At 39.5% G+C, this 25,242-nt stretch overlaps 1 protein-coding gene across 2 annotated transcripts in view; it reads left to right on the top strand.

The window, feature by feature from the left end:
* The first annotated feature begins 7,528 nt into the window (after window positions 1-7,528).
* Window positions 7,529-25,242, top strand: part of NPAT (nuclear protein, coactivator of histone transcription) — a 29,800-nt gene continuing 12,086 nt past the window's right edge. Inside the window, exons 1-11 of one of the 2 annotated variants that reach the window (XM_067562809.1) lie at window positions 7,529-7,696; window positions 10,484-10,602; window positions 12,544-12,604; window positions 18,015-18,087; window positions 18,621-18,661; window positions 19,629-19,856; window positions 20,401-20,482; window positions 21,809-21,941; window positions 23,516-23,607; window positions 23,695-23,782; window positions 24,809-24,905. In XM_067562809.1, the coding sequence (XP_067418910.1) occupies window positions 7,660-7,696; window positions 10,484-10,602; window positions 12,544-12,604; window positions 18,015-18,087; window positions 18,621-18,661; window positions 19,629-19,856; window positions 20,401-20,482; window positions 21,809-21,941; window positions 23,516-23,607; window positions 23,695-23,782; window positions 24,809-24,905 (1,051 nt within the window). In that variant the 5' untranslated portion in view covers window positions 7,529-7,659. Of the gene's footprint in view, window positions 7,697-10,483; window positions 10,603-12,543; window positions 12,605-18,014; window positions 18,088-18,620; window positions 18,662-19,628; window positions 19,857-20,397; window positions 20,483-21,808; window positions 21,942-23,515; window positions 23,608-23,694; window positions 23,783-24,808; window positions 24,906-25,242 lie in introns of both variants that reach the window. The other variant, XM_067562807.1, reaches the window with a different exon arrangement.

Genomic DNA, 25,242 nt, shown 5'->3' with positions numbered 1-25,242 from the left:
TCTCTAAAGCTCAGCCCAAGAAAGACTAAGCAGCAAAAGGGAAGCACTTTGAAAAAAACTTCCCTCTTCTATAACATCCCCCTCTAAAAAGAGCATCTACCTTCCAACTGTTAAGTTTGCAGCCTTGGGGTCCTTTTGGATTCCTCACTGCCACAGGACGCCCAAACAGCCATGGCAGGAAAAATGCCCACCTTTCTCTGTGACTAGCCAGAAGATTGTGCCCCATCCTATTAACACAGACCTGGTCTTCATCATCCACATATTTATAATCTCCAAAAAATTGATTACTACAACTGGAATCTAAAGATGAACTTTCAGACCTTGCAAAAGATCCAACTAATATGCCATAGACTTATAGGGGATAGGGTGGATAAAAATCTATGATTTTTTTTAAAATAAAAAATCATTTTTTTATTTAAATCAGATGTTTTTGATTTTTTTTTAAAAATCAGTACAATACTAAATTTCTCTCTCATTCAAAAAAACAGTTACAATTAAATCTAATCACAATCATGCTAAACCCACACTTACAGTGTCATAAAAATGAATTAATGGCTCTAGTCTTCCAGCCTAATTACCAGTTCTTGCTTCTTGAAAGTTCTGGGCTTTCAGGGCTTGTCTACACTTACCTCTGAGATTCGGCGGCAGTCGACCGGAGTTTATGCAAGCTACGCAAAAATCTTGCGTAACTCCCGTCAACTTCTCTGTTTCTCTTCTGTGCACTGTCTTCACTGCACTGTGCTGACAGGAACCGCGTTCTTGTCGACGCAGCGCTACGCCACTTGAGAAGGTGGTCTTAATACGTCGATTTCTGGATCGACTGAGCAGGTCTTCACTGACCACTCAGTCGATCCAGAGAAATCGATCTGACGTGCCGCCGTAAGTGAAGACAGTTTCAGTTTCTGCTTCTCAGCAGACTAAAGTCACATGTGCAAAGAAAGACACAGGCTGGATAAGATTGTTGTTGTTCTGTGCTTATGTGGTGGTGGAGCTGGGCAAAGCAAGGCAGAGGAGTTAGTTAAGACTGTCTTAAAGGCACAGAGAGAATATTTTCATCATTTGGTATTATTCACTCAATGCTTCAAACGTGGCAAAGATGAGAAGATACTTAGAAGAAGAAATGGAAGGATGATCCTTAATAACATATGGCTGCAGTGCCCATTCAATGCATCTTTTAGTCAAAGACTTAATAAGTACGTTTTCTCCAGGAATAAAAGAAAATGCTGTTGAAGTCACAAAATACTTCCATAACAACCATTTTGTTTCAGTTTCACTGAAGAGAGCAGGAGGATCCAAACTAATTCTCCCTCAAGATGTTCAGTAGAATTCTGTGGTTGATTGTTTTGAACAATTTATTAAGAACTGGCCCATTCTCATAAAACTTTGTGAAGAAAACTATGATAAAATAGATGGAAGTATCTCATCCAAAGTATCTAAAATTGGTTTAAAGAGGAACGTAGAGGATATGCTCAGTATACTGAAGCTTATATCCATAAACAAATTTCAGAGAAATTGTTGCTGTATTGCTGATGCTGTCGAAATTTGGAAGGCACTTCAAGAGACATTGAAAAAAGAAATATCTCACCAGAAAGTTAAACTGCAGGCAATAAAAAACCAAATGGATGAAGCACTAACTCCACCTCATTTACTTGTGAACATTCTTGACTTCAGATATAAAGGTAGATAGATGCCTAACTTCTGAAGATGAATGTTGCCATAGCATGGGCATCTCAAAATCACTCCTCAGTTATGCCAATCATAATAAATTTCAGGGCTGGAGCGGAACCATTTGAACAGTATGTGTTTACTGATGATGTTTTGAACAAAGTCACTCCCCTGAATTGGTGGAAATCATTAGCCAGGCACCTTGAAACAGAGTTCCTTCAGTTGCTAAGCCAACTTTTCACAGCAGTAGCTTCCTCTACAGGAACAGAGAGAATATTTTCATCATTTGATATTATTCACTCAAAGCTAAGAAATCAACTGGGAGTTGAAAAAGAAGGAAAACTCGTATTTCTGTATCAGTCTATGAATAAAAATGAGTGGGAGTGGGGAAGATGAGAGCTAATTGTAAAAGATTTAAGGACAGCATACATTTAGTGTTGTGATGACTTGTCTGTTAAAGTTAATAAAATTTGAAAATTAAAAAAAAAAAAGTTTAAGGACAACCGTCAGCTGGCAACACAGGAGACTGGTGCAATTGCAAATGTGAAACATTTATGTAACATTTAAGATTTAGTTTAATAAAATATAAGTGCTTTTGTGTGTGTGAGATTTAGTTCTTACAATTCCTAATGTACTGCTGCTGCATCTGCAGCTTGACACAGATAATGACTATTTCCTAAATTAATAAAAATCAAGTTATCTAAAAAATTATACAAAGTATACCCTCCTAGATGTTGTAAAATGCTGTACTGAGTTGTAAATTAACATGTTTCAATGATCAGATTTGCACCATTGTTTAAGAAATATGTGAAGAAGTATCAGTTTGAAAACTTGATTTAAATCATGATTTAAATCGGTGATTAAATGGTCTTGATTTAAATCAATCCACCCTGATAGTGGACCATATACATCATCTAGTCAGACCTCGTGTATATCACAGGCCATTAATTTTCATCCAGATACCCCTCTATTAAGCCCAAAGACTTTAGTTGGATCATTTAACATTTCAGTTCTCAGCAGACTAAAGTGTGAGGCAGAGAATGGGAGACCAAGGATCCACCAATGCCCAAGATCCTTGCAATGGAACACAGCTGATGGCAGAAGGCAAAAAGAAAAGATCCCAGTCAATCTGACCTGGGGGAAAATTCCTTCCAGATACTAAATCTGGCAATCAGTAAGACCCTGAAGATGTGAGCAAGATGCACCAGCCAGGCATCTACAAAAAGGATTCTCTGTACTACCTCAAAGCATTCATCCACTCCAACCAGTGTCCCAACTCCAGCTGTGGCCAATCTCTGATACTTCAGAGGCGTCAAAAAACAAAAAAACAACACCGCTCCACCTCAAGAATATTTAATTGTGTATTCAGAGAAAAAATTCCTTCCTGAGCACTACAGGTGACCCATTGAAGCCTTGAAACATGATATTTGATTACAGTCATTATCTAAATCCAGTGCTACAAGTATTATGAGCATGCTGCGGCAATGCAGTAAATCCCATTCTCCCCAAGGCTCATGAAGGAAAGGGATGAACAGAGGGACTCAGACAACAATGCCAGAAGGGACCATTACGATCATCTAACCTGTACCCACACATCCATCCACACCCACAGGCCATAGAATTTCTCTCAGAAACGGGATTAAAGGATATTTTAAAAACATATCTAATCTTGTCTTAAATACTCCAAGTGAAGGTGAATCCACCATCTCCCCTTATAAGCTGTTCTTCATTTAATTACCCCCCATTGCTAGGAAATAACATCTTATTTCAAGGTTCAATTTAACTCAACTTCCAGCTACTGGATCTTGTTAGACCATTGGCAGAAAGGTTGAAATGCTCCCCACCACTGGATACCTTTTCCATGAGTAAATATCTATACAGTGATTATGTCACCTCAAACTTTTCTTCGATAAGCTGAATATGTACAATAAGTAGAACTAAGCGAATGATTCATTTTTCAGTTGGGTGGGCAAACCAAAAAAATCTGAAAAAAATTCAGTTCATTTCAAACTGAAACTGAATTGTTATTGTTTTTCTCACCAAAAAAAAGAACTGGAAAAGAACTGGTTGGGTCACGTTTTGAAAATGTTAATATTTTTAAAAAATATATTGACATGGGTAGTTTAAAAAATGCCAAAATGTTTTGTTTTGACATTTCTGAAAAAAAGTCAAGGTTTTTTGGGGCAAAAATATTTGCTGAATTCAACCCAAATTCACAATGTTTTGGTACCCCCCAAAAAATGCATTTTTCAGCAAATTTACTACTCAGCAAAAAAAATTGGCTCAGCTCTAAAGTTGAATTCCTTACACCTCAAACCATCAGTCTTCTTTTCCAACCCCTGGATCATTTTTATGGCTTTCCTTTGAACTCTGTCCCATATTTCTGCATCCTTTTTGAAGTGTAGACACCAAAATTTGACAATATACTAGTAGTGGTCTTAGCAATGCTAAGTACAGAGGCAAGAATACTTCCTTATTTCTACTTACTAGTCCCCTTTTTATACACCCAAGGACTACATTAACCCCTTTTGCCACAGTATTATAGAGAGCTCATGTTGAGGCAACTATCCATGATGTTATGTACGACCTTCTCTGAGTCACTGCTTTCCAACAGCTTCTCCAATCCTGTAGGAATAATTTGCACTCCTTTTTCCCAGAACATAACCTTAAACACGGGTGTATTAAAACACATTTTGTTGGATTCTGACCATAGAACCAGGCCACATTCAGCAGCTTTCTATTTAGTAACACGACTCACTGTGAGCACATCACCTCAGTGCTCCACTCTGCACTGGCTCCTGATAAATACAGCATCCAGTTTATGGTCTCTGTCCTGATATTCAAAGCCCTCCACACTGTTGGTCCTAAGCTACCCAGGACAGTCTCTGTCTCTCCCTATATGAACACAACCTGCCATTACAGCTATATTGTACTAGAATGATGAAATCTTCAGCCAGGAAAGGAGGTTCATAAATTGGGAATATGGAATTTCCAAGAATCAGATTAGGCTATGGAGCTCACTCCCTCAAGAATTAGCATAGAACTAACCACTTTCAGAATAAAATGCAAAACTCATTTCTCCAAGCTTTCCCTCAAAGTGTTCAAGCTACCACCTCTTACAAATTAGGCATTTACATGTATAATGCGAAAGTCCAGTTATATTATATAGGTTTTTAAAACTGATATAACCTTCCTGCTTCTGGCATAAACCAATCACTAAGTGATGGGAGCGAACAACAAAAATTATTCTCTCATCAATACTCCCCTTATGGCCTTGTTATTCCATAATTGTCCACCACAAAGTTTCTTGCACCCTCTTCTGAAGCAACTGAATTATCACAGTTCAATAATAGAATACTGGACTATGTGGACCGCTGGCATAGTCCATTATGGCAGTTAGCATGTTCCTAACATTTACTGTAAAATATAAAGGAAGTGCAATGTATCAGCCATAACATTACAGTAGAAAAACTTTGAAAAGCCATTGTCAATTTAAGTCTTATGTAAACAAATTTCTTGTTAATAATATCAATATCACCTCAGATTATTGAAACTGAAACAACTCTGAAAATCCAAGTTATTTTTCACTATTTATGCTTTGTTTACTTTTTATATTCTCCTGAGTTTTGACAATGAAAATACATTTAGTCTTTAATCAATTTCACTTTTATTTATTGTTAATGTTTGTTTGAAGTGCTTAACTAAAGCAATATTTAGATTACAAACACTGCAAGGAATGTTTGTTTGAAGACAATTCTTATTATTGGAATGTTTTTTAAAATCTATGAACACATTTCTATTGGTTTTAGGTTTAAAAAAACCCTGTTTTTAAAAAAAATTAGAAGTGTGACTCAATTTCCTGACATTTAAATACTTTTGCTCATAATTTAGCATTATGTTAAAATCATTACTACATTTAATATGTAATAAACAGAAATTAAGAATTATTAGAAACTCAAACACACCACTTAATGTTAGCTGGAACAGAAAAACAGTTTGTTCAGATAATCCAAGACCTGACAAATATCCTTTCAAACAGCCTCTCACTGTATGAATGCAACTGTTTTGATTTGATAAATAAAACTTACATTTTACCCTTTGGGCTGTTTCATGTTTCATATTTGTACGCTATTTAAAAAAAAAAAAAGAAAACAGGCACAAATCTAAAAGAATTTGTAGCAATCGTGTAACTAGATGATGCCTAGTATCAGACTGATCAGTAATACCTTTCTCACATTGACTTAAACCAGGAAGACTCAAAACACAGAGTGCATTAGAACAGAAGTGTATGCAGGCAAAAACAGAGTCCTAAAATTCAACCCTTGACTGACATTTCTCTGTAACTTGAGGCTACAAATAAAGTTGCACCACTAAGTTTCTGTTGCCAATGAACTTGTGCAATAAGCTATTTCTATCTGTCTATCAAAGAGACTAGCAAAACAAGGAATATGATGGCTGTGTTCATTTATAAGTATTATCATCAAGCATTTGGCCAGTAGACAATGCAGTCTTTGGTGTGTCAAAGTGGGTGCCACATGTGCTTATGTGCCATAAGAATGCAAAACTAATTTCTTCAAGTTAGCAGCCCCACAATAAGGTATAATATGTATGCTACACGTTAGAAAACACCATAAACAAATCAGTCTCTGTCCTACAAGCCAGGAAATGAGAGACACAGCAACTTTTTTTTTTTTTTTTTAATTGTAAATACTTAGGCACAGCAGTGTTCAGATGCTGTGGTGGTGGGAGCCTGGTGAACACAGAATGCATCAAATCTGCTTGTTTCGTATTCAGAGTGAATTCTGATAAACAAGTTTTTAGTGCTTTTTATTTGCTAACCTTTCTGCATCCACACCAGACCAATTACAGCAGAGTGAGCTCAATTCTCTTGTGGTTCCGGGCATCAGAAGAGCTAAATTCCAAGGCAAGGACAAATTTTGTCCTCAATTTTATCTGTGTAACCTCACTGAAGGGAAGGATTTGCATCAGTGTCACTGAGAGTCTGGTTTGGCCTGCAATAACTTTATTAGAGACCATGCCAATGAGGGGAAAGAACCCAGTTTAATGCTCAGATTCCAGCTTGACCCCTCAGGGTTAGCAGTTAGGAAAATACATTTTATTGTGACCTGCACATATAGGAACATCCGTGTCATGAGGAACAAAGATGGGTCTCCATGGTGCTATGTTCAAGTGCACACTGCATTGCATGGCAGAACTGAAAGGGAAGGGAAAACACCTCCCCAAACCCATAGAACTGAGGCTGACACCACGAGCTAAGTTGAAGAGTGTGTGAGGTACCAGGGAGGCCAGTGCCGAAGGAAAGGCATAAAGATGTGAGGCAGCTAGGGTTGGGGGAACTCCCAGGTCCAGTGGGGACAGAAGGATATGAGACAGCTGGGGTGGAGGCCCAGGTCTGGAAAGTGGGGGCAAGGAGGAAGATGTGAGGGGGTGGGATGAATGTGGCTGGGGTTCGGGATTACCAGGGCCCGGGGAGGGCAGGGAGAGAGGAGTGCGATGGCCGGGGGTGCCCCGAGGTCTGGAAGGGGGGGGGCGGGGAGAGAGGTGTGCGGTGGCCCGGGGGGGGGGAGGTGTGCGGTGGCCAGGGGCAGCCGCAGAAGCTGAGCTCAGGCTCGAAGCCCCCGGCTGCTCCCGCCGGGCCGGGCCGCGCCCGCAGTCAGTTATTACCGCACGCTGCCTGCCCGAAAGCGAGGTGCCGCAGCCTCAGAGCGGTTCAGTCGCTCCCGTCACACGCGACGAGCCAATGCGCATGCGCTGACGCTTCCCAGTCCTCACCAGTGGCGCAAACCCGGAAGCGGAAGCGCGCTCTTGTCCCTTCCAACGGAAGCAGGTGGGCGGGGCGGGCGGTGTCGCTGACCCGAGCAGTTTGTTTCCTATTCCGCGCTTTGGCTCGGCTGGCGGAGGCTGCGGGGTTGGTTGGCTGCGCTCCCGGGGGGCCGCCGCTGCCGCCGCCGCGCCCCAGCCCCGCGCGGGGCCATGCTGCTGCCGTCCGACGTGGCCCGGCTGGTGCTGGGTGAGTCCGGGGCCCTGGCGGGTCACGTCAGTCACGTCTCCCGCTCTGGAGGCAGCGCCCGCCGTCCGGGGGGGCCGGGGCTGCAGTCGCCGCTTGAGTCCCGCTGCCGCCCCCCGCTGCCTTCGGTAGAGGCCTCAGAGGCCCCGGGGCTGTTTGACGGTCCCCCTCCCCCCCGGGTCAGGAACCAACGCAGACGGGCTGCGTGAAGCAGGCGTGGCCCTACCGCGGCAGGAGCAGACCACCTCCATCCCGGGAGGGCCGGCTGGGACAAGGGGCGGCTGCTTGTACTGCTGCCCTGGTGTTACTTGTTAACCGGTGACGGCGTGGTCCGCGCTGAATAAAATGCGAAAATAAAGCGTCTCTGCCAGTGGCTGTTCGCTCCCGTGCCCTCATGCCCCCACAGAAAGACCCCTGGGGATTCCTCTCACCTTAACGAAAGGGAGTAGCCCTGACCTCGTCTGGATTGGTTGCAGCACCCAGGCCGAGAACACGTTTATGCCACAAAGATTTTACTGTCTGTGGCCTGTTTTAACAATCGTGTTAGGTAAAAAGCCCTGTCCAGATGCGAGACTGCGAAACAACATTAACAGGCAGTGTCTTAACCCGGGTGGGAAGCCTGTACTATCCCAAGAGTAGTCCAAACAGACTCATGTTTTCTTGTATCCTTCCACAAAAAGAAATCTGATAAATGAGATCTCACTAAACTTCTGATTACCAGAAGAATTAAGTGGGTGACTCAAAATACCTATTTAGACTGTCAAACTGTTTCACTGAGCATCTGATGTCTCCATGCTTTTGACTAAGGACTTGAAATTTGGCAAGGAGTTGTCCTGCTGTCAAGGACATGCTCTTTGCTATCCTTATGAAAGTTATTATAACTTATAAGCTGTTATAAGCCTCTGAAAAAATTCAGTTCAGACTTGGTCAGAAGAAACTTGTTAGAGTTTGGCAGCTATATTCCCTGAAGAGTCCATCTTCACTGAGTGTGCTCCATCCCCTCCCAGCTCCTTTGTGCTGATCAGATGGCATATGTGTCGTCTATGCTGACCATATGTCACTGACCGGTGAGTGTAATTGGTCCTGCTTTTGTGCCAGTCTGCAGAGGACGTGAGTTGTTACAACCCACACTTACAGAACCTTGACTTTTTAGTTCAAACTGTAGCAGTTCACGCTTTAGCTCTGGAGGTCTCCAGTTCAGTCCTTGCTGTTGGACAAGATAGTGGTCCATTACATGTGCTCCAACCCAGGGTTGCAGAAACTGAGGTCTTTATCGCAATTGCTCCTGTTCTTCAGGGAGCTGCTGTGGTGCCCTGAACCAGAACCAAGAGCAGGAAGACTATCTCTCTTGTGTTTTCAGTTACACACACACACACACCCCTTCCACTGGTACTTTAGATTTTGTGGAGATAAATTAATTAATGTTTGTAAAGAAATAAATTAGTAAGTTAAAATCACCATAGAAAAGCCCATGAGGACGTAAATAATTCTGTACTCAGTGAAGGGTTCGGTGGTATGCAGTAAATATGGGCTGGGGCCACACATTGAACTGTGAGGATAAACAAAATATTGGATAGCTGCTCATTGAGTGAGCACTGTTCATCCAGTGCTGAATGAGGCAGATGTCATGTAGAAAAATAGCATATGATGTAATTATATGTTGTATCATAACACAGATGCAAGGGGACAAGGGCTACCTCAATCCTGATATTTCATAACTTTTGAGTATTTGATTTTGCATCTTTCATGTTCTTTAAATATAGTTCTGTCTGTGTGTGTATTAGTGCAAACGTACAGTCATCCTGTGCGTCTGTGAGTATGTGTACATTGCGTTTTAAAACCTGTGGTAGTGAGGCTGAGAGCCCAGGTCTAGAGACGTGAGCTCTGAAACCCAGTCCCTTCCCCAGAATTCAGAGCCCAAGCTCCAGCCTGAGCCTGAATATCTACACAACTGGTTTTAGTGCCAAGGCACAAGCTCAAGTCTATAGACAGTCCAGAGCTCTGAAACTCCCTTTTGTGCATTTTAAAATGCAGTGTAGACATACTGTGTTTTCAGGATGTCATAGACAGAAAGAGAAATGGTGTGGCTGAATTTTTTTAAAATATTGGAATAATTTTGATAAGCAAGACACACTTGCAAAACTACAGGCAGTGCACAAGTGACAGTTGGTATTTCTACTCAGTACTCATGGAAATATATTACTTTTCCAATTATGCTATCTGTCAGTAATATTCATCTTTTGGAAGAACTCTAAACATCATTTAACGTTGCATAGGTTTTTTCTGTTTTGGAACAGATATATACATACAGTCTTGATTGTTGTGTAGCAATGCATTTTATAAAAATGTACTGTGGTGTTCATTTAATTTAAAAACTGGAATTTTTATCTCATGTATCTCTCAGATTGTCAGTCTTTTCTGGCAATAATTTTATTTTCTTGTCTATAGAGTGCTATGCACACCTCTGCTTCTGTATAAACAGTAAAAGTTCCTTAGGTGGTACTGATAATTGGTTTTAGTCTGAAAGTAGCTTAATTTGGATTTTATATGTAGTGCAGTGTCAGCAATGTTATGTGCCATCTTTCTGACAGTTAGAAAAATGTGTGGAAAAGGAGCGATTCTTTCAAAATATAACTTGTTTCTTTAATGTTTGTCAATTGAATCCATAGATAATTGCTATATGAGTTTTCTTAATTATGGTGTATAGTTGTATCAGAACTTTAACATCTACCAAGTGTGGCATGGAGAAGCAATTAACAAAACTGCAAAATTTTGTCTTATCTGTTGCAGGGTATTTACAACAGGAAAAGCTTTTAGCTACGTGCCGTGAGTTTATATTGGAAAGTTCAGATTTAAAGGAATATGCTGAGCACTATACAGAAGAAGGGTTTATTCCAGCCTGTTTACTGGTGAGTTCATATTTGCAGCACACAAGATGAAGTTAAACTGTGGTATAATCTGAAAATCTCTCCTAAATAATTTATTGTAAATCCACACAGACTTTTAGAATTCGAATAAACTACATAGCATCCACCACTCAGATGCTATTCAAAATGTTTGAATAGTTTGAAATAGTCACCTCTCTCTCTTTTTTTGTCATTACATAAAGCATTGTTTGTGAACAGCTGTCTCTTTCCTACATTGCTAATAATACTGAAGGGTAGACATCTAAAAACTTTATAAATCTAAAAGTAAAATATGCAGATGGTATTGAGAATGTGCAATTCAATCTATTTTGTAGCTGTGAGCAAGGAGTTACTTATGGTAAAGTATTGCAAGAAGCTACATTGATTACAGGGCTGCTACAGTTATTTACAGTAAGAGTACTTTATTATGAGTAAGACAACCTTTGTATTGTGTAGATACAACATTTAATTAAAGTCTGTTCCACATAGATATTAACTTGTTAGATAATCAGTTTCACTTAAAGATCTCAAATTTGTACATGCTTACCAGCACAACTAAAAGTCTGGTGAATGCATTGATACTTTCCCTGTTTGACAACTGTAATAGCTTCCTTACTATCTAGCTGTATCTACTGCAACTGAAGTGCAATTTATCTAAAATCTTATGACTCATGATTTGTTTATTAACTATGCATATATACGTAACTACATGTTAACTCTCTCAGTTCAGTCACTGCCCTTTCTAATCTACATTAAATGAGGTTTTGACTAGCATTCCAAATTGCATGGCCTTGATTGTTGTATGTGCAACTTTGATATTCATATTTGCACCAACTCTCCACTTGCATTCTATTTTTCTAATACACCATTTGCTAACTATGGATTCTGGACCTTTGGCCTGCAATATTCTAGGCTGGTGGAAATCTCTCCCTTGTGAGATCCATTCTGACTCATCAACTCAAAAAAGGGCTTAAAACTTTTTACCTAATTATAGGCATTTAGTCAATCATGTTGCTAGTAGCTCACTGGGCTGTCTAAATTTCAGTTTTGAATTCAGCTGCAGCCAATAAGAATTAGATAAATAAACAAAAGGGAGAGAAAAGATTATGTAGGTTATTGAAATAAATTATAACGAAATAGTCTTTTATTCTGTAACTTTTAGATGGAAAATATATAGATTATTTTCCTTCTCTTGACCATATTATTTTTTTTTTTGTTTCCAAGTACAAGTGATGTTAGGAAATTCCATAGGACCGAAATCTCATTGCAGCTCCACATGCTTTATATTTCAAGAGAGCTTTTAACAAGTATCAGACTATAGGTATTTCCAATATCAAACAAGACAAGAAGCTGGAACTAAGGATAGTAGTGATTAGAAAATCCTAATTCTCTGTGTGTCACCTAAACTCATGGTGTAATGGGACAAGTAAAGATTGTTTGCTTTAAAATTATTAAAAATCCTCACTTTTGTCAGTAACTCTTCTGACGTGTCTGTTCTCTTAGCAATGTGTTGTACTGTGTCAGGCTAATGGCCTTTCACTTGCTTGTACATTTCAACTCTTCCCTAACAACCAAAATTGACACTGCCTAACTTTCTTCTGCCTCTAAATCTATTATCCCATAATAAGAGCAAATGAAAGCAACTTAATGTATGCTTGGCTGATATACCGTGGAATGGCTATTCTGCAGAAGGCTGTTTGCTCGAAAATTTCTGTTGTTATTGAGGAATGCATTTTGTCTCCTGATAGCACTTGTGGCATCCTCGAGAGAGCAGCATAAACAGGGTAAACTACAACTATCTGTGTCTGGGTCTACATGTTGTAGATCCTAAAGAACTACAATAACTCATTCTTTTTCACAGTTTGAGTAATGTAATAGATGAGGCAAAGTGTAGGCTGCTGCTGAAGATTCTTCAGACTAACACTGATCTTTTTTTTCTTTCAGTCTTTGTTTGGAAAAAATTTGACAACCATTCTTAATGAGTATGTAGCCATGAAAACAAAAGGTAAGCATTGAGGGTCATACAGCACTTCATTTAATTTAACTATTTAGGTTGTAAACGCTTTGGACTAGAGACAGTATCTTGCTTTCTGTGCCTGGCACAATCCCCAATCTAGGTTGGGACCTTTAGGTTCTAGCACAATACAAATAATTGTTTATTTGATCAAAATCTTAAAAACAAGATATCTGTTATCATAGCTTGTAATTGTGTGCACCCTTTCCCACTAAAAAAATTGATCAGAACTTTCAGTGTAGCAATGGACACAAGTATATATTAGACATACCATAAATGTAGACTCATGACTATAGAATTGTAGTTTTTATATGTAGAAAAATAACCAGAGGAGACTTGCAGTGTGTTTGTGAAATATGGCCTTCCCTGTCTTGATTTTAAACTATCTTTAAAACATTCGAAATGACTAATTAACAGTTTGTGTGGGTAGGAGAGATAAAAGTGCAACTGTTCTGCTTTTTTAAAAAAAAGCAACTAATGAGGGTCTCCACCTAGTTTTGTTCACCGTTGATCTCTGTGCAAGTGACCAGACTTCTGTGTTTTTTTGTTTTGCTGGTGCTTTATGAGATTTGAAATGAGTGATTGGCATCCTTTCATCTGTAAGAGACGGTGGAAAAGTGCAGTCTATGATGTGATGGTTTGCAGTGTCTCGTGACTAAATAGTCCAATCTGAGATTTAATAATTTTTGGCAGTTATTGCAAATATATATGTCTTGGTTGGGAGCTGCTTGCTTCCTACAAGCTCTTTTCTCTTCAAGCTGTAGGAGCCAGTTCCTGTCATGGACTTTAATGCCCTGATGGAGATGATGGCACTACTTGTTACGATCACTTGCGAAGGTTTCCCATCAGTCAGGATCAATTCCAAATTCCTTCATATCTCGCTTGCATGTATCTTTATAGCGAAGCTTGGGATGTCCTGTTGTTCCCTCCCCATATAGTATGTCCTTAGGTATTCATCTTCCAACTTCCTCAAATGGCCCAGCCAGCGCAGTTGTCTTTGCTTGAGCAGGACTGTCACACTTGGTACGTTTGCCCTTTGAAGAACTTCTGCATTGGTAACTTTATCTTGTGATTTGATGTTGAGTATATGGTATAAGCAGCGTAAGTAGAAACTGTTTAACCTTTTCTCCTGATGAACATAAGTTGTCCATGGTTTCCCAGGATACCTGAGAGTGCTGAGGACACAAACTTAGTACACTAGCATTTTGGTCTTGATGGTAAGCTGTGAGTTGTTCAATGCTCTTTTAGTTAGTCTACTAGTCTAAAGGTGGTGGCAGCCTTTCCATTGTGAAAATTTAGTTCTTCATTCAGTGAGAGGTTGGTTGTTACTGTAGAACCTAAATAGCTGAACTTTTGGACTGCTTCTATCTGGTTTGCATTTAAGGTGATTAAAGGATCTTGTGTAATCCCCTCTCCTGATACAACCATTTTCTTAATGCTGATGGTGAGAGCAAATGCCTGACAAGCACTTGAAAGGCAGTCCATGAGTTCTTGTAGCAGATCTTCATCGTGGGCTATAAGGGCAGCATCATCAGCGAATAAAAGTTCCCTGATTAGCACCTTTATTATTTTAGTCTTTTCCTTAAGTCGTGAGAGATTGAAGAGTTTCCCATCCGACCTTGTGTGGAGATACACTCCATCTTTCACATCCTTAAACACACAGTTCAGGAGTACTGAGAAAAAGATTCCCAAAAGTGTAGGAGTAAGAACACATTCTTGCTTCACTCTGCTTTTCATCACTAAGCTGTCTGAAGTAGGTCAAACTGGACATTTGCTCTCGTGTTGTCATGATATGAATGTATAAGACTTAAAAAGGTTGATGAACATCCTATCTTTTCTAGTATTGCAAATAGACCTCCTCTTCTCACTGTGTCAAATGCTTTGGTTAGGTCCACAAAGGCAATGTACAATGGTTGGTTTTGCTGTCTGCACTTTTCTTGAAGGTGACACACAAAAAATATCATGTCTATAGGTGATCTTCCAGCCCTGAATCTACACTATGGTTCAGGATAGACATGATTCGCCAGCTGTTGAAGGTGCACTAAGATGACTTTTGCAAAAGCTTTTCCTGTGCCACTTAGTAGTGAGATACCTGTAGTTGTGACGGTCACCCTTTTTGCCTTTGTTTTTATATGATGTTTGCGTCATCATCTCTTGTGGCACCTCACCTTCTTTCCAGCATTTAAGTAGCAACTGATAAAAATATGGTAGTATGTTTTCTTTCCCGCAGTTAAGAATTTGCTGGGATGCCACCTTTTCCAGGAGCCTTGCCACTTGATAACAAATCAATGGCCTTGCTTAGCTCTTCTGCAGTGGGCTTCACATCTAACTCTGGCATGACCTGTAGAGTTTGTATTTGATCCAGTGATTCACTGGTCGTGCATTTCTTGTGCATATTGCTCTGAACAATGTTCAACCCAACAAGACAGCTGCTTACTTTTATCTGTAATAATTTCACCACTTTGTGATGTAAGAGGGCCAACCTTATATTGATGGTGGGGCCTAGAGTTTCTTCAGGCCATCATACATGACTTTGAGATTTCCTGTATCTGAAGCTGTCTGTATCTCTTCAGAGAGCTTGATTCAGTAATGATTTGCACAGCACCTACTTGCTCGCTGTACCTCAGCTTTTGAATGTCGAAGTCTCATTCTGGTGTTCTCTGTTGGCTTCTTATTGTGTTCCAGATAGGCTGTGTTCTTAGTGTTAATAAAAGGTAATAGTTCCATTTCATTTTCTTCAAACCAATCCTTTTTTAATGATCTCTTTCCCCCACATGTAGCTAAAGCTGTTTCATGGATTGTTGTTCTTAAATCTACCCAAAATTCCTCTGCTTTCTCTGGTAGTGACTTCCAATGCATGCTGAGTTCAAAAGCCTTTGCAAACTCCTGGCATTTCCTCTAGTTTTTGATGCTAGTAGCATTGATTTTGGACTTGCTCCCATGTTTTGCTCTATATAGTTTCTTAGCTGTAATCGTCACTTTGTTAATGATCGAAGAGTGGTCGGTATCACAATCAGCCCAGTGAAATGTGTGAGTGTTCTGCACAGAGGGTAGGTCTTTCCTCATGACGATGATGAGGTCTAATTGGCCTCAGTGGCCTGATTGTGGATGTTGCCATGACACTTTATGGAGATCTTTTCCTGCAAAATATGAGTTGGTAATACACATTTGGTTTTGGGTGCAGAATTCAAGAAATCATTGGCCGTTCTCATTCATCGTGCCAATGCCAAAATGTCCTAGGCAATCTGGCCATGAGTTTTTATGTGTGCTGACTCTTGCATTGAAGACACCAAGAAGGAAAAGTTGCTCAGTTGATGATATTCTTTTGATGACTTGATACAAAGAGTCATAAAATGTGTCCTTCTCCTCTGGGCTAGATTTGAGTGTTTGTGCATAAGGACTAACGATGTTCACAAAGCTGATAATCTGAAATTTAAGTGAGACAATGCCCTCTGACTTCCCAATGGGTGTTTCTAGGAGCTTTACCCGCTTTTTTGTCACAGTGATACCGACACCATGCCGATGATTTTCTTCACTGCTTTTACCCTGCCAAAAGAAGGTATAATTGGCATCTTGGACAGAACCAGCATCTGCAAGTCTTGTTTCCTGAAGTGCTGCAATGTCAACGATGAGTTTATACAGCTCATGGTCTATCAAAGCTGACTTCTGTATGCTGCTTGTGCATTGTAGGTCATCATTATCTGTCAGTCCTGGGCTCATGGTCCTAATGTTCCAGCTTCCAGTTTCTTATTTTTTCCAACTGCCACCTTCCGTGTTGTGTCCATGCTACCAGCTAGGATGGAGTGTCCTTGCCATGTAATATGGGTGCAATAACCTGGGCAATTAATATGGAGGCGCTTCTTTGCCCATGGGTCAGTATCTCCCTTTCGGCTTCACTGGTTTAGACCAGCGGTTCTCAAACTTTTTAAAAATATCTAACTACCTAGGGGTAGAGTCGGGATTATCCTTGGGCAGCAGCATGCTGCCTCCGGGAGCCTGCAGAGTGGCAGCAGCAGCTGCCAGGAGCAGTGCTTCAACTGGAGATGGAAGCAGCTGTGCAAAGTGTGGTATATGGAGCTGGACCGGTTCCATCCCTGCTTTGCCAGCAGTGCTGGGCCTACCACCTGTAACGGCCTCTCCCCTCCTAAGGGTCCTCCACCCCCAACACCTGCCTGGGGCTGCCCGTGTGAGGCACTGGGGTCACCACCGACACCTGGCCCCACTCTCAGCCCAACGCCTCTCACCCAGCTGGGTGACACGGCTCCATCATCATAAGTTTGGGGGAGCATTGCCTGCCATGCCCTCCCCAAACTCCACCCATGGCCCCCCCCACCATGATCCATCTCACACCCCCTTACGGGGCCCGCCCCCTAGTTTGAGAACCACTGGTTTAGACCAAAGGAAGGACAGAAGTTGATACATTTGGAACTAGCTATGCTGCAGGAGTTGCCAGTGCAGAAGAGACCTTCTTTATGCCTGCCTTTGGGCTCCACTCCTAGATTGTTTATCAGCCATGGCTGAAAGGCTCAATTTGTTTTCCATCAGGGGTTCCACTGCCCTCCTCAGATAGTGCAGTTCACTTAAGTGTATAACCATAGATCTCGTTGTAAAGAACTGCCATGTCTTGGATATTTTTGTAATGTTGTTTTCCCTTCCTAGTTATGTTTAATAAAAATGTTAGCTATGAGGCACGAATTTCATTGCAGAAAAATAACTTATTTACTTTGCATCTTGAGGAATATTATAAAGAGGTCTGTCTAAATCTGGGGAAGGTGACATGAGCTACATCCCTCTGACTTTAAACTCAGCTAATAAAGTGGGTGTGAAGAAGGTGCTATAATGTAGTATGAAATTTTAAAAGGTGGTAGCTGTGAACTTGATCCTGAGAGCTGTTTAGTACCTACAGTTCCCAGTAAAGTTAATTGGAATGCCAAGTACCCAGGACCTCCAACTCAGACCTACTATGTGCAAGAATCTAATTTGGTTTAGTCTTTTCTATAATTTTAGCTGCTTGCAGATTCTGTCTTCTCTCCATTTGTTTTTTAAAGATTGTATGCTCCCCAGATTTCAAGCATATTAACTTCCCTCAGCAATTTCTCAAAATGAGCAGTGATTTCCTGTAAAAGGCTATAAATATTGGGTAAATTTTTCAGAAGTATCTGAGCGACTTAAGTCACTTCTGAAAATTGGATTTATGCCCTTAGGCGCTTGAGCCTAAATCCTGTAGACTTGCAGTGCCTAAGTCACTTTTGACAATGAGTCAAAGTTGCTTAAGTACTTCTGAAAATTTTACTTAGAGTGTGTACCTCTTGACTATATTATACTAGTTTTCTGACACATCTTTCAAGCTACCTGTTTTAGCTCTCTGAAGAATGTTTTAATGTTTGTTTGTTTTTTAAAGAAACCCCAAATGAAGTTCCAGCAATGATGTCATCTTTGTGGAAGAAGTTAGACTATACACTTTCTCAGATCAGGTAATATATAGTGTTGAAATCAAGAATAGAGGATTTTCATTTAAAGTTAAACTATCTACATACCAGCCTTCCTTTACTTCATCTTCACATTTTATGAACGTACTGCCTACACATACTCACTAAGTATTTTTATTGTTTATTTTTCTCTGTGAAATGGTGGGGGAAAATCTGCAATTGAGAGCAAATGGTTGGGTGGGAATCTCAAAACTGTTCAAGCTCTGGGGAATGCTAGCCAGGGAAACCAGATAGGGAAGTGCTAGTGTGGTTTCCTGGGATATGACCTTAGTGTCACATAACAGAGTACTGTAGATGTTGTGGTTATTGAATCCAAAATTCAACCTAATTTGACAGTAGACTCCACTTAAAGAACTTTATCTACCTTTTAACAAATTCATGCTGCATCCAGAAACATTGCCAAATCAGTATGTGACTAGCACATAAACTAGTAAATGTGTAACTATAGATTCTTCTTATGTTTAGGGTGTCTCTAGTGTGTTTTCTATTTATTTTGACTGCTTTATCTTATTTTGTAGGAGCATGCAGAATTCTGCAGGATTTTATGCTAATCAAAGGAGTAGGTATCTAACTGAATCATACGGATGTAATAAATGGGGTTCAGGTTCAGAAATGATTTTAATTGAGGCCTGTCTCTCATCAAAAGAATATTAGTCCTGTGGTTTTGCTTGTCTATACTCACTCCTAAAACTAGATTTTAATTTTCTACTCCCTTAAGCTACTGACTTAATTGACAGTTCAAGAGGGGAACCGAAAACATGACCAAGCCAATTGCAGTCTATTCTCACTAGAAAGTGGAAAAACAATAAAAAAAATAGCTTGTATATAATTATTCCTCTCTTTGGAAGATCTACCAAATTAACTTCTAACAGGAAGTTATTTTATTTTCACAATCACTGTGTGAAATAAACTCCATGCCTTGCAAGTTTTTACTCTGTAATGTTTTTGAGAAAACAAAATGTTAAATAGAGGTATTGTTTGCTCTTGAATCTCAGAATCCCATTGGCTGTATTGGACACAATTATGTTTATTGTTCTGGGAATCTCCTGCAACTTAAGTTTGTCAGGCTTGGTTTACATACAATGTATGTACAGTTTCACTATTTCAGTTAGAGGTGTGGATTTTTTACTGATACAGTAAAATTGGTGCAGTCCCTAATGTGTATGCAGTTATGCTGCAATAAAAATGCCCATAAGCTTACAGGAATAAGCTACACTGATATAAGCACCTATATACTTGTTTAACTGTGCCCACAGTAGTTAGTTATACTGCTTTAACTATACTGGTTTCTAACTGATATAGTTAAAACCATACAAAAACTGTGCAGACAAGCTCTTGCAGAAGGTACTATACTACTAGGCCCCATTTTTTGTCTCCCTGCTGCATTCATGTGCTAAAAGAGCAATTGGTCCTGTTGGGACTCCTATCATTACATCTTTAAGTGCAGGTAACTACTGTTTGGAAAATCAACTGCTTCTTCAGATCCATTATTAGTTATTTTCATTGTAAGCCTTAACTTTCCTCAGCACGTACAAGAAGCGGAATTGCAGAAATGAAAAGGCAGAGAATACTTCAGTCAACTCCTCCAACCTCAGGATTGTTGTCTATAGCCCAGCAGTCAGGACAACTTAATTCTTCTTGTATGGCAACTACCCAGATTATTCACAGGCCGACAGTAAATCAAAATGCGTCACAGACAAGACTGAATACTTCGTTTGCACACCAGTCCCAAACACAGGAAAATAATATCAGCAGTAAGTTAAATTCGTTACTGATAATTTTTATTTATTCAGTTTATTCATACAGATAGAATTATTTTATAGTGTGTAATAGTCATCTTACACAAACGACAGCTTGCTTTCAGAAATTCCGGCTTTGTATATTCTTATTGGTGTCCAGACCAATTCAGACATGAAGAATAAGACGATTGCATAATGGAGGAAGAGATTGTTTTTAATTTTGGTGACTTTTGCATTTTGGCTATGGCTCTGTGTATGTTGGTGGCTCACATGTACATAAAATAGTTTGTGTTCATATTCTTCCACATGAATCTAACATCCCCAAGAAAGAAGCTTAACAACCTGGATTGTATCTGGATGATTTTGTCAGGATTTTGTAAATAGAATGCTGTGCGTTGTACAGTGATATCAAATTACATTTAATCTATTCATAAGATGGGTGGGGATTGGAAACTAGATACCGATAGGATATTAATATGCAATCCCAGATTCCTTTAGCACCGTAAGAAGCTTCATTAGAAAAGATGTTGGTGTCACCCATCTTCTTCTTTTAAAGCAGGAGATTCTATACATATTCTAGTTCCTGGATCTCAAGAACGAAAATTTCATTCAAGTTTGCTATCTCCAGGAAGACGAAAAAGGTGAATGTTCCTTTTATAATAAATTGTTTATAATTTGTGCAACATGCTTGTCTTGAACATGAGGTTCTTTGGAACATGAGGATTGCAATACTGAATCAGACCCAAGGACCATCTAATCCTGTATCCTCTCTCTGGACAGTAGCCAGTACCAGATGCTTCAGAGAAAGGTATAAGAACCTCGTAGTAGATAGATGTGGGGAAATCTACCCTTCCTCCCCCATAAATGGGTCTCCTCCTAATCTCTAGTAGTTAGAGAGATAAGCTTAAACCTTGAAAGACGAGGTTTAATATCCCTTCCAAAATTTATTAGCATTAATTATGATAACTGGATATCCATATAAATGTCCAATTCATTTTTTAATCTAGAGAAGTTTTGAGAGACAGCTTCCTGTGTAAATGAATTCCACCGTCCAGTTAAACATGTGGAAGTTTTTTCTTTTATTGGTTTTGTATTTCCCACCTTTTAATTTCATTGAAGTAGCCTTTTGTTCTTGTGTTACGACACAGTGGAAACAGAAGTTCTCAGTCTGCCTTCTCTAGACTATTCATTACTTTATATATTTTCATCATGTCTCTTTTCTAAGGTAAACAATCCCAATCTTCTCAATCTGTATGTATGAGAGTTTTTCCAGGTTCTTGATCATTCTTGTCATTCTTCTCTGAACCCACTCTTAATTCTGCAATATTCTTTTAGAGATTGGGCAATCACTGCTGCACACAGTGTTCCCATATAAGGCTGCACCATTGATTTAAATACAGGCATTAGAATGTTCTCTCTCTATTATTCTCCATCAAATTCCTTATGTAATCTAACATCTTATTTTGACCAGAGTAGCTCATTGAGCGGAGGTTTCCATTGAACTGTCAACAGTGATGCCCAGGTCTCTTTCTTAAGTTGATACAGTTAATTTAGAACCCTGTAAGGTGTACAAGCATGTTGGAGGGGAAAAAATTAAACTGCATTACCTTGCATATATGGATATTAAAGTTAATTTGCCCATCATGTTGCCCTTTCACTTAATTCGTTTATATACTTGATAATTGTCCTGTTATCCTACATTAAGTGTAGAGGATGTCTTGTTTAACATAAGACAGATAGTTGACTACATAGAAATAACATGATTAAAACTGTTTTGTTTTGTTTTTTCATTACAAATATGCAATTCAGTTTTTATTGGTTAAAATTTTCTAATTGCGGGGTGGGCAGAGGAAATATTTGTTTATGGCATGAGTCAGTAACCTCTTGTGAACAGAACCTTTTCCCATCATTGTTTGCAATGAATGCATTTTCACAAAATATGGCATAAACTTCCAAAAATATTTCAGTGAATCACAGAAAAGGAAAAGTATTGCATCACCTGGACCTCATTCAACAAGTAGAAGTTTTCAGGACTCCAGCGTGGTGGTAGTGGAAGAAGAAAGTGAGCCCCTCCAAGAGCTCATAGATGGCAATTTCCCTGTAAGTGTAAAAACAAAACACCACAATTTCATTTTAAGGACTGCTTTTGGTAAGGATAGAGTAGAAAGGAGTGCTCTATGTCACTGTGTTCTGACAACTTAAGAGTCTAGTTCTTCTGTAGCAGAGCCAATATTCATTCAAAGATTCTCTGTCCATGCCATACTCACTAGGTACCTAGGGGAAGGATGACTCAGTTCAAACAACTTTAATCATCTAGGATGTAAATATCATCAGTCTTACATCTGAGGTCTAAAGCACACTACCGTATTTCCAGAATAGTTACGATAAGCAACACATTAAAGGACTGTTTAGTCCTCCCTGTTTTGACTGGGTAAAAGTAAATACTTTCCATAAAGGATAGAGTTTGATACACGGTTAAAAATAAGAACCAGAATCAAAATTTTGATTCTGACCCCAAACATCTTTCTCTTAAAGTAATTATTGCAGGATTCACCACTATAGTTAAGCTTGCGTAGGTTTCCACTCTGACAATAAGGTTGCAATCATTCATAATTGTTTGATGCTCTGACCTTTCAGGCTGAAATTTTCCAGTCATGATGCCCAAAGTTCAAACTTTTAGTTGTTGTTTTTGAAAGCTTAAACAAAAATGGTTCAGGCATCTGAATATGAAGAAAGTGTGTGTGTTGGGGAGGGGAATCCTGTTCCATGCAGCACAGGAAGTCTCTTTTCTGCACATTTCTGGAGATTCCTAAGGTGTGTCAGAGCTGGAGTGCCTCAGACCTTATGAATTTCAGTAGGGCCACAGTCAAGGGTTCTTATAGAAAGCTTGTCACAGCCCCTATGCTTTTCACTCTGCAGCTGATATTATTGCACATGAATATGCAACATAGGCTTTCTTAACTGCACGCTTAACAAATGTAGTGATGTAAACTCTCTGGAGAATGTACCATATGTGTGCAGCATGCAATTTCCAAATGCTCATGACTTGGTCAAAGTAAAACCAAATTTCTCTGCGACACCTAGTGCTAACTTTCAGTATTATTCTTCAGTCATTTTGGCTGTAGAATGATTCAGTAAATAAAAGTTATAGGACATTTTCTTTTATATTTAGAAATATATATTCTGATGGTATCAAGAAAAATAGTTTCAGACTTACGTGCATTATTGTTATTTTTTGCAAGCCAGCCCTGCTTTGAGGTCCCAAGAGTGAAACTATTTATGTTCTTTCCCACCCCTCCCACCTCACCTCCGCCCCATTTTTTTTAAAGTGAAACAAGGAAACCTAGGTGATTTCTTACAAAAAAAACTATGTTACATGGTGAGAGGCTGAAACTCAGAGTAACACAGTTAAAGTTGTACGCACAATCTTATCAATGTTCCCTTTGAGCAAATACACTAAAATAATCCTTAATTAAATAGGGGGAGAAAGAAATACTGGGGCTTCTGTTGGTAGTAATTATGATAAACTTCCTCATTTATTATGAATCTTTTCTGTGTATTGAAACTGTTAGTGTCCTGAACATTATCTGATCTTACTAGTAAGTTGGAAATTGACTTTCTTTTTCTAGTAATTATAAAAATATATTTTTGACCACTTTAAAATTGTTTTGTAGCAATTGGTCATTGAAAATGCCAGAGAGAAAATCCTGAGCAACAAATCTCTTCAGGAGAAGCTTGCAGAAAACATTAACAAATTTTTGGGAAGGTAATAAATTTATGTATGAAATATCCTGACTTTGTGTACCTGTTTTACTTCTGAATTCTATACTAACTGTTTTTAATCGTGTTCCAGTGAGAGCAATGTTGCTCTGGCTCCCAAGCAGACAGACAGTGGACCTGCAGAACAGGAGTCCTCAATTGTTGAAATCCTTGGACTTCAGGTAGACTCATTTGAACTGGTAAAGCCACAGCTGCAGTCTATAAATGCAGGCTGACATACATACACAGTGGGATCTTGCAAAAACCTAACATAAATACCTTGTTTTTAAAGTCAGTGCTTTTTTCACATTTGTCTTATGAAAGCTACAGAGTTATCAGATAAGTAGCTGTCATGATAATGAGGCTAAATGCACCTCTGTCCCTTTTCTGGTTTATCTGAATGCATCACCCTCATGTGGTCCAGCTCTTGCCCTTCCCTGTCTCAAGGTGGAATTTTGTGATTCTTCCAATCTTAGGCCAGGAGCCGGATACATTGCCCTATGTATACCAACCACTTGTCACTCTGCTAAGGGGGTTTCGGGCCCCAAAGGACCCCTCCCTTTGGGAACCTGTGACCACTGATATTTACCAACAAAATCCTTACAACAGTCTTTTTATTTATAGTTCAAACAAAACAGAGAAAAAGGAATTCAAAACAACATACAGCCTGCCTGCATGCTTAGTCTCATCTAATCTTATTTCACTACAAATTGAGATAGATAGACTTTCCTCCTCAGTTACAGGGACAGAACAGAATTGTAGGAGGGTTGACTCACCAGTGACGTGTCCCTCTATCCCATGGCTTGGCCTGGTGTGTAGCAATTGTCTTAGCTAACGCCCCAATGATGGTTGCTCTACTCTCATGGTTGGGGGAGCTCCAGCTATGAGCCCCACACAGGGCTATCAGCTGTCAGTGCCTCACACAGGTAAGTCGGTGGAAGCACTTCTGGCAAGGACACGCATTGTTGACGGCGCATACACCACTTTATTACTGCAGTGGCTGTATGTCGACTTAATTTTGTAGTGTAGACATGCCCTTTGTGATGAGTAATACCTCCTAGGGCTTTTCCCCAAAGGTCTGGATGTCAGGGTCAGGCATAGGAGCTTATTTCAGTCTTGTGGCTTCCTATTGTTTTGTTTATTGTACTCATTAATTAGTATGTAAATGACTATGTAAATCAGTTCTATGTGACTTTGCCATTTTTCAGAGTGAAATCCACATGTCAGAAGAAGCAATACAGGACATCCTAGAACAGACAGAGTCAGACCCAGCTTTTCAGGCACTCTTTGACCTGTTTGATTCTGGTAGGTTGTGGTTTACACATCTGAGCACTGTTGTAAAGGATGGTCTAAAATGATGAGGCATTCAAAACTTTGCTTGAAAAGCAAAACTGATTCAGCAGAGTACCTTTGCAGACTGGGAAAAGTAGATTTTATACAGTTAATTCCCCTCAAATCTGATTAGCCATCATTTTAATATCTTTTTGGATTTCATATGTATCACTTTCAAGTATTTCAAGTAAATATTTTTATGTAGTGTGTCAGTGGTTACAGATTTGTCGTCATTTTAGGTTTCTGTTGATGGGAGGATATAAATCATCCTTGTCCTGCTATTTTGTTCTTTATTCAACTCAAGCTTTTA

The sequence above is a fragment of the Emydura macquarii genome, unplaced genomic scaffold (genome assembly GCF_026122565.2).
Source record: "Emydura macquarii macquarii isolate MOO-44397 ecotype Brisbane River unplaced genomic scaffold, CSIRO-AGI_Emac_v2 contig_2473, whole genome shotgun sequence".
Lineage (NCBI taxonomy): Eukaryota > Metazoa > Chordata > Testudines > Chelidae > Emydura > Emydura macquarii.
This window is presented reverse-complemented; position numbering and strand designations above follow the sequence as displayed.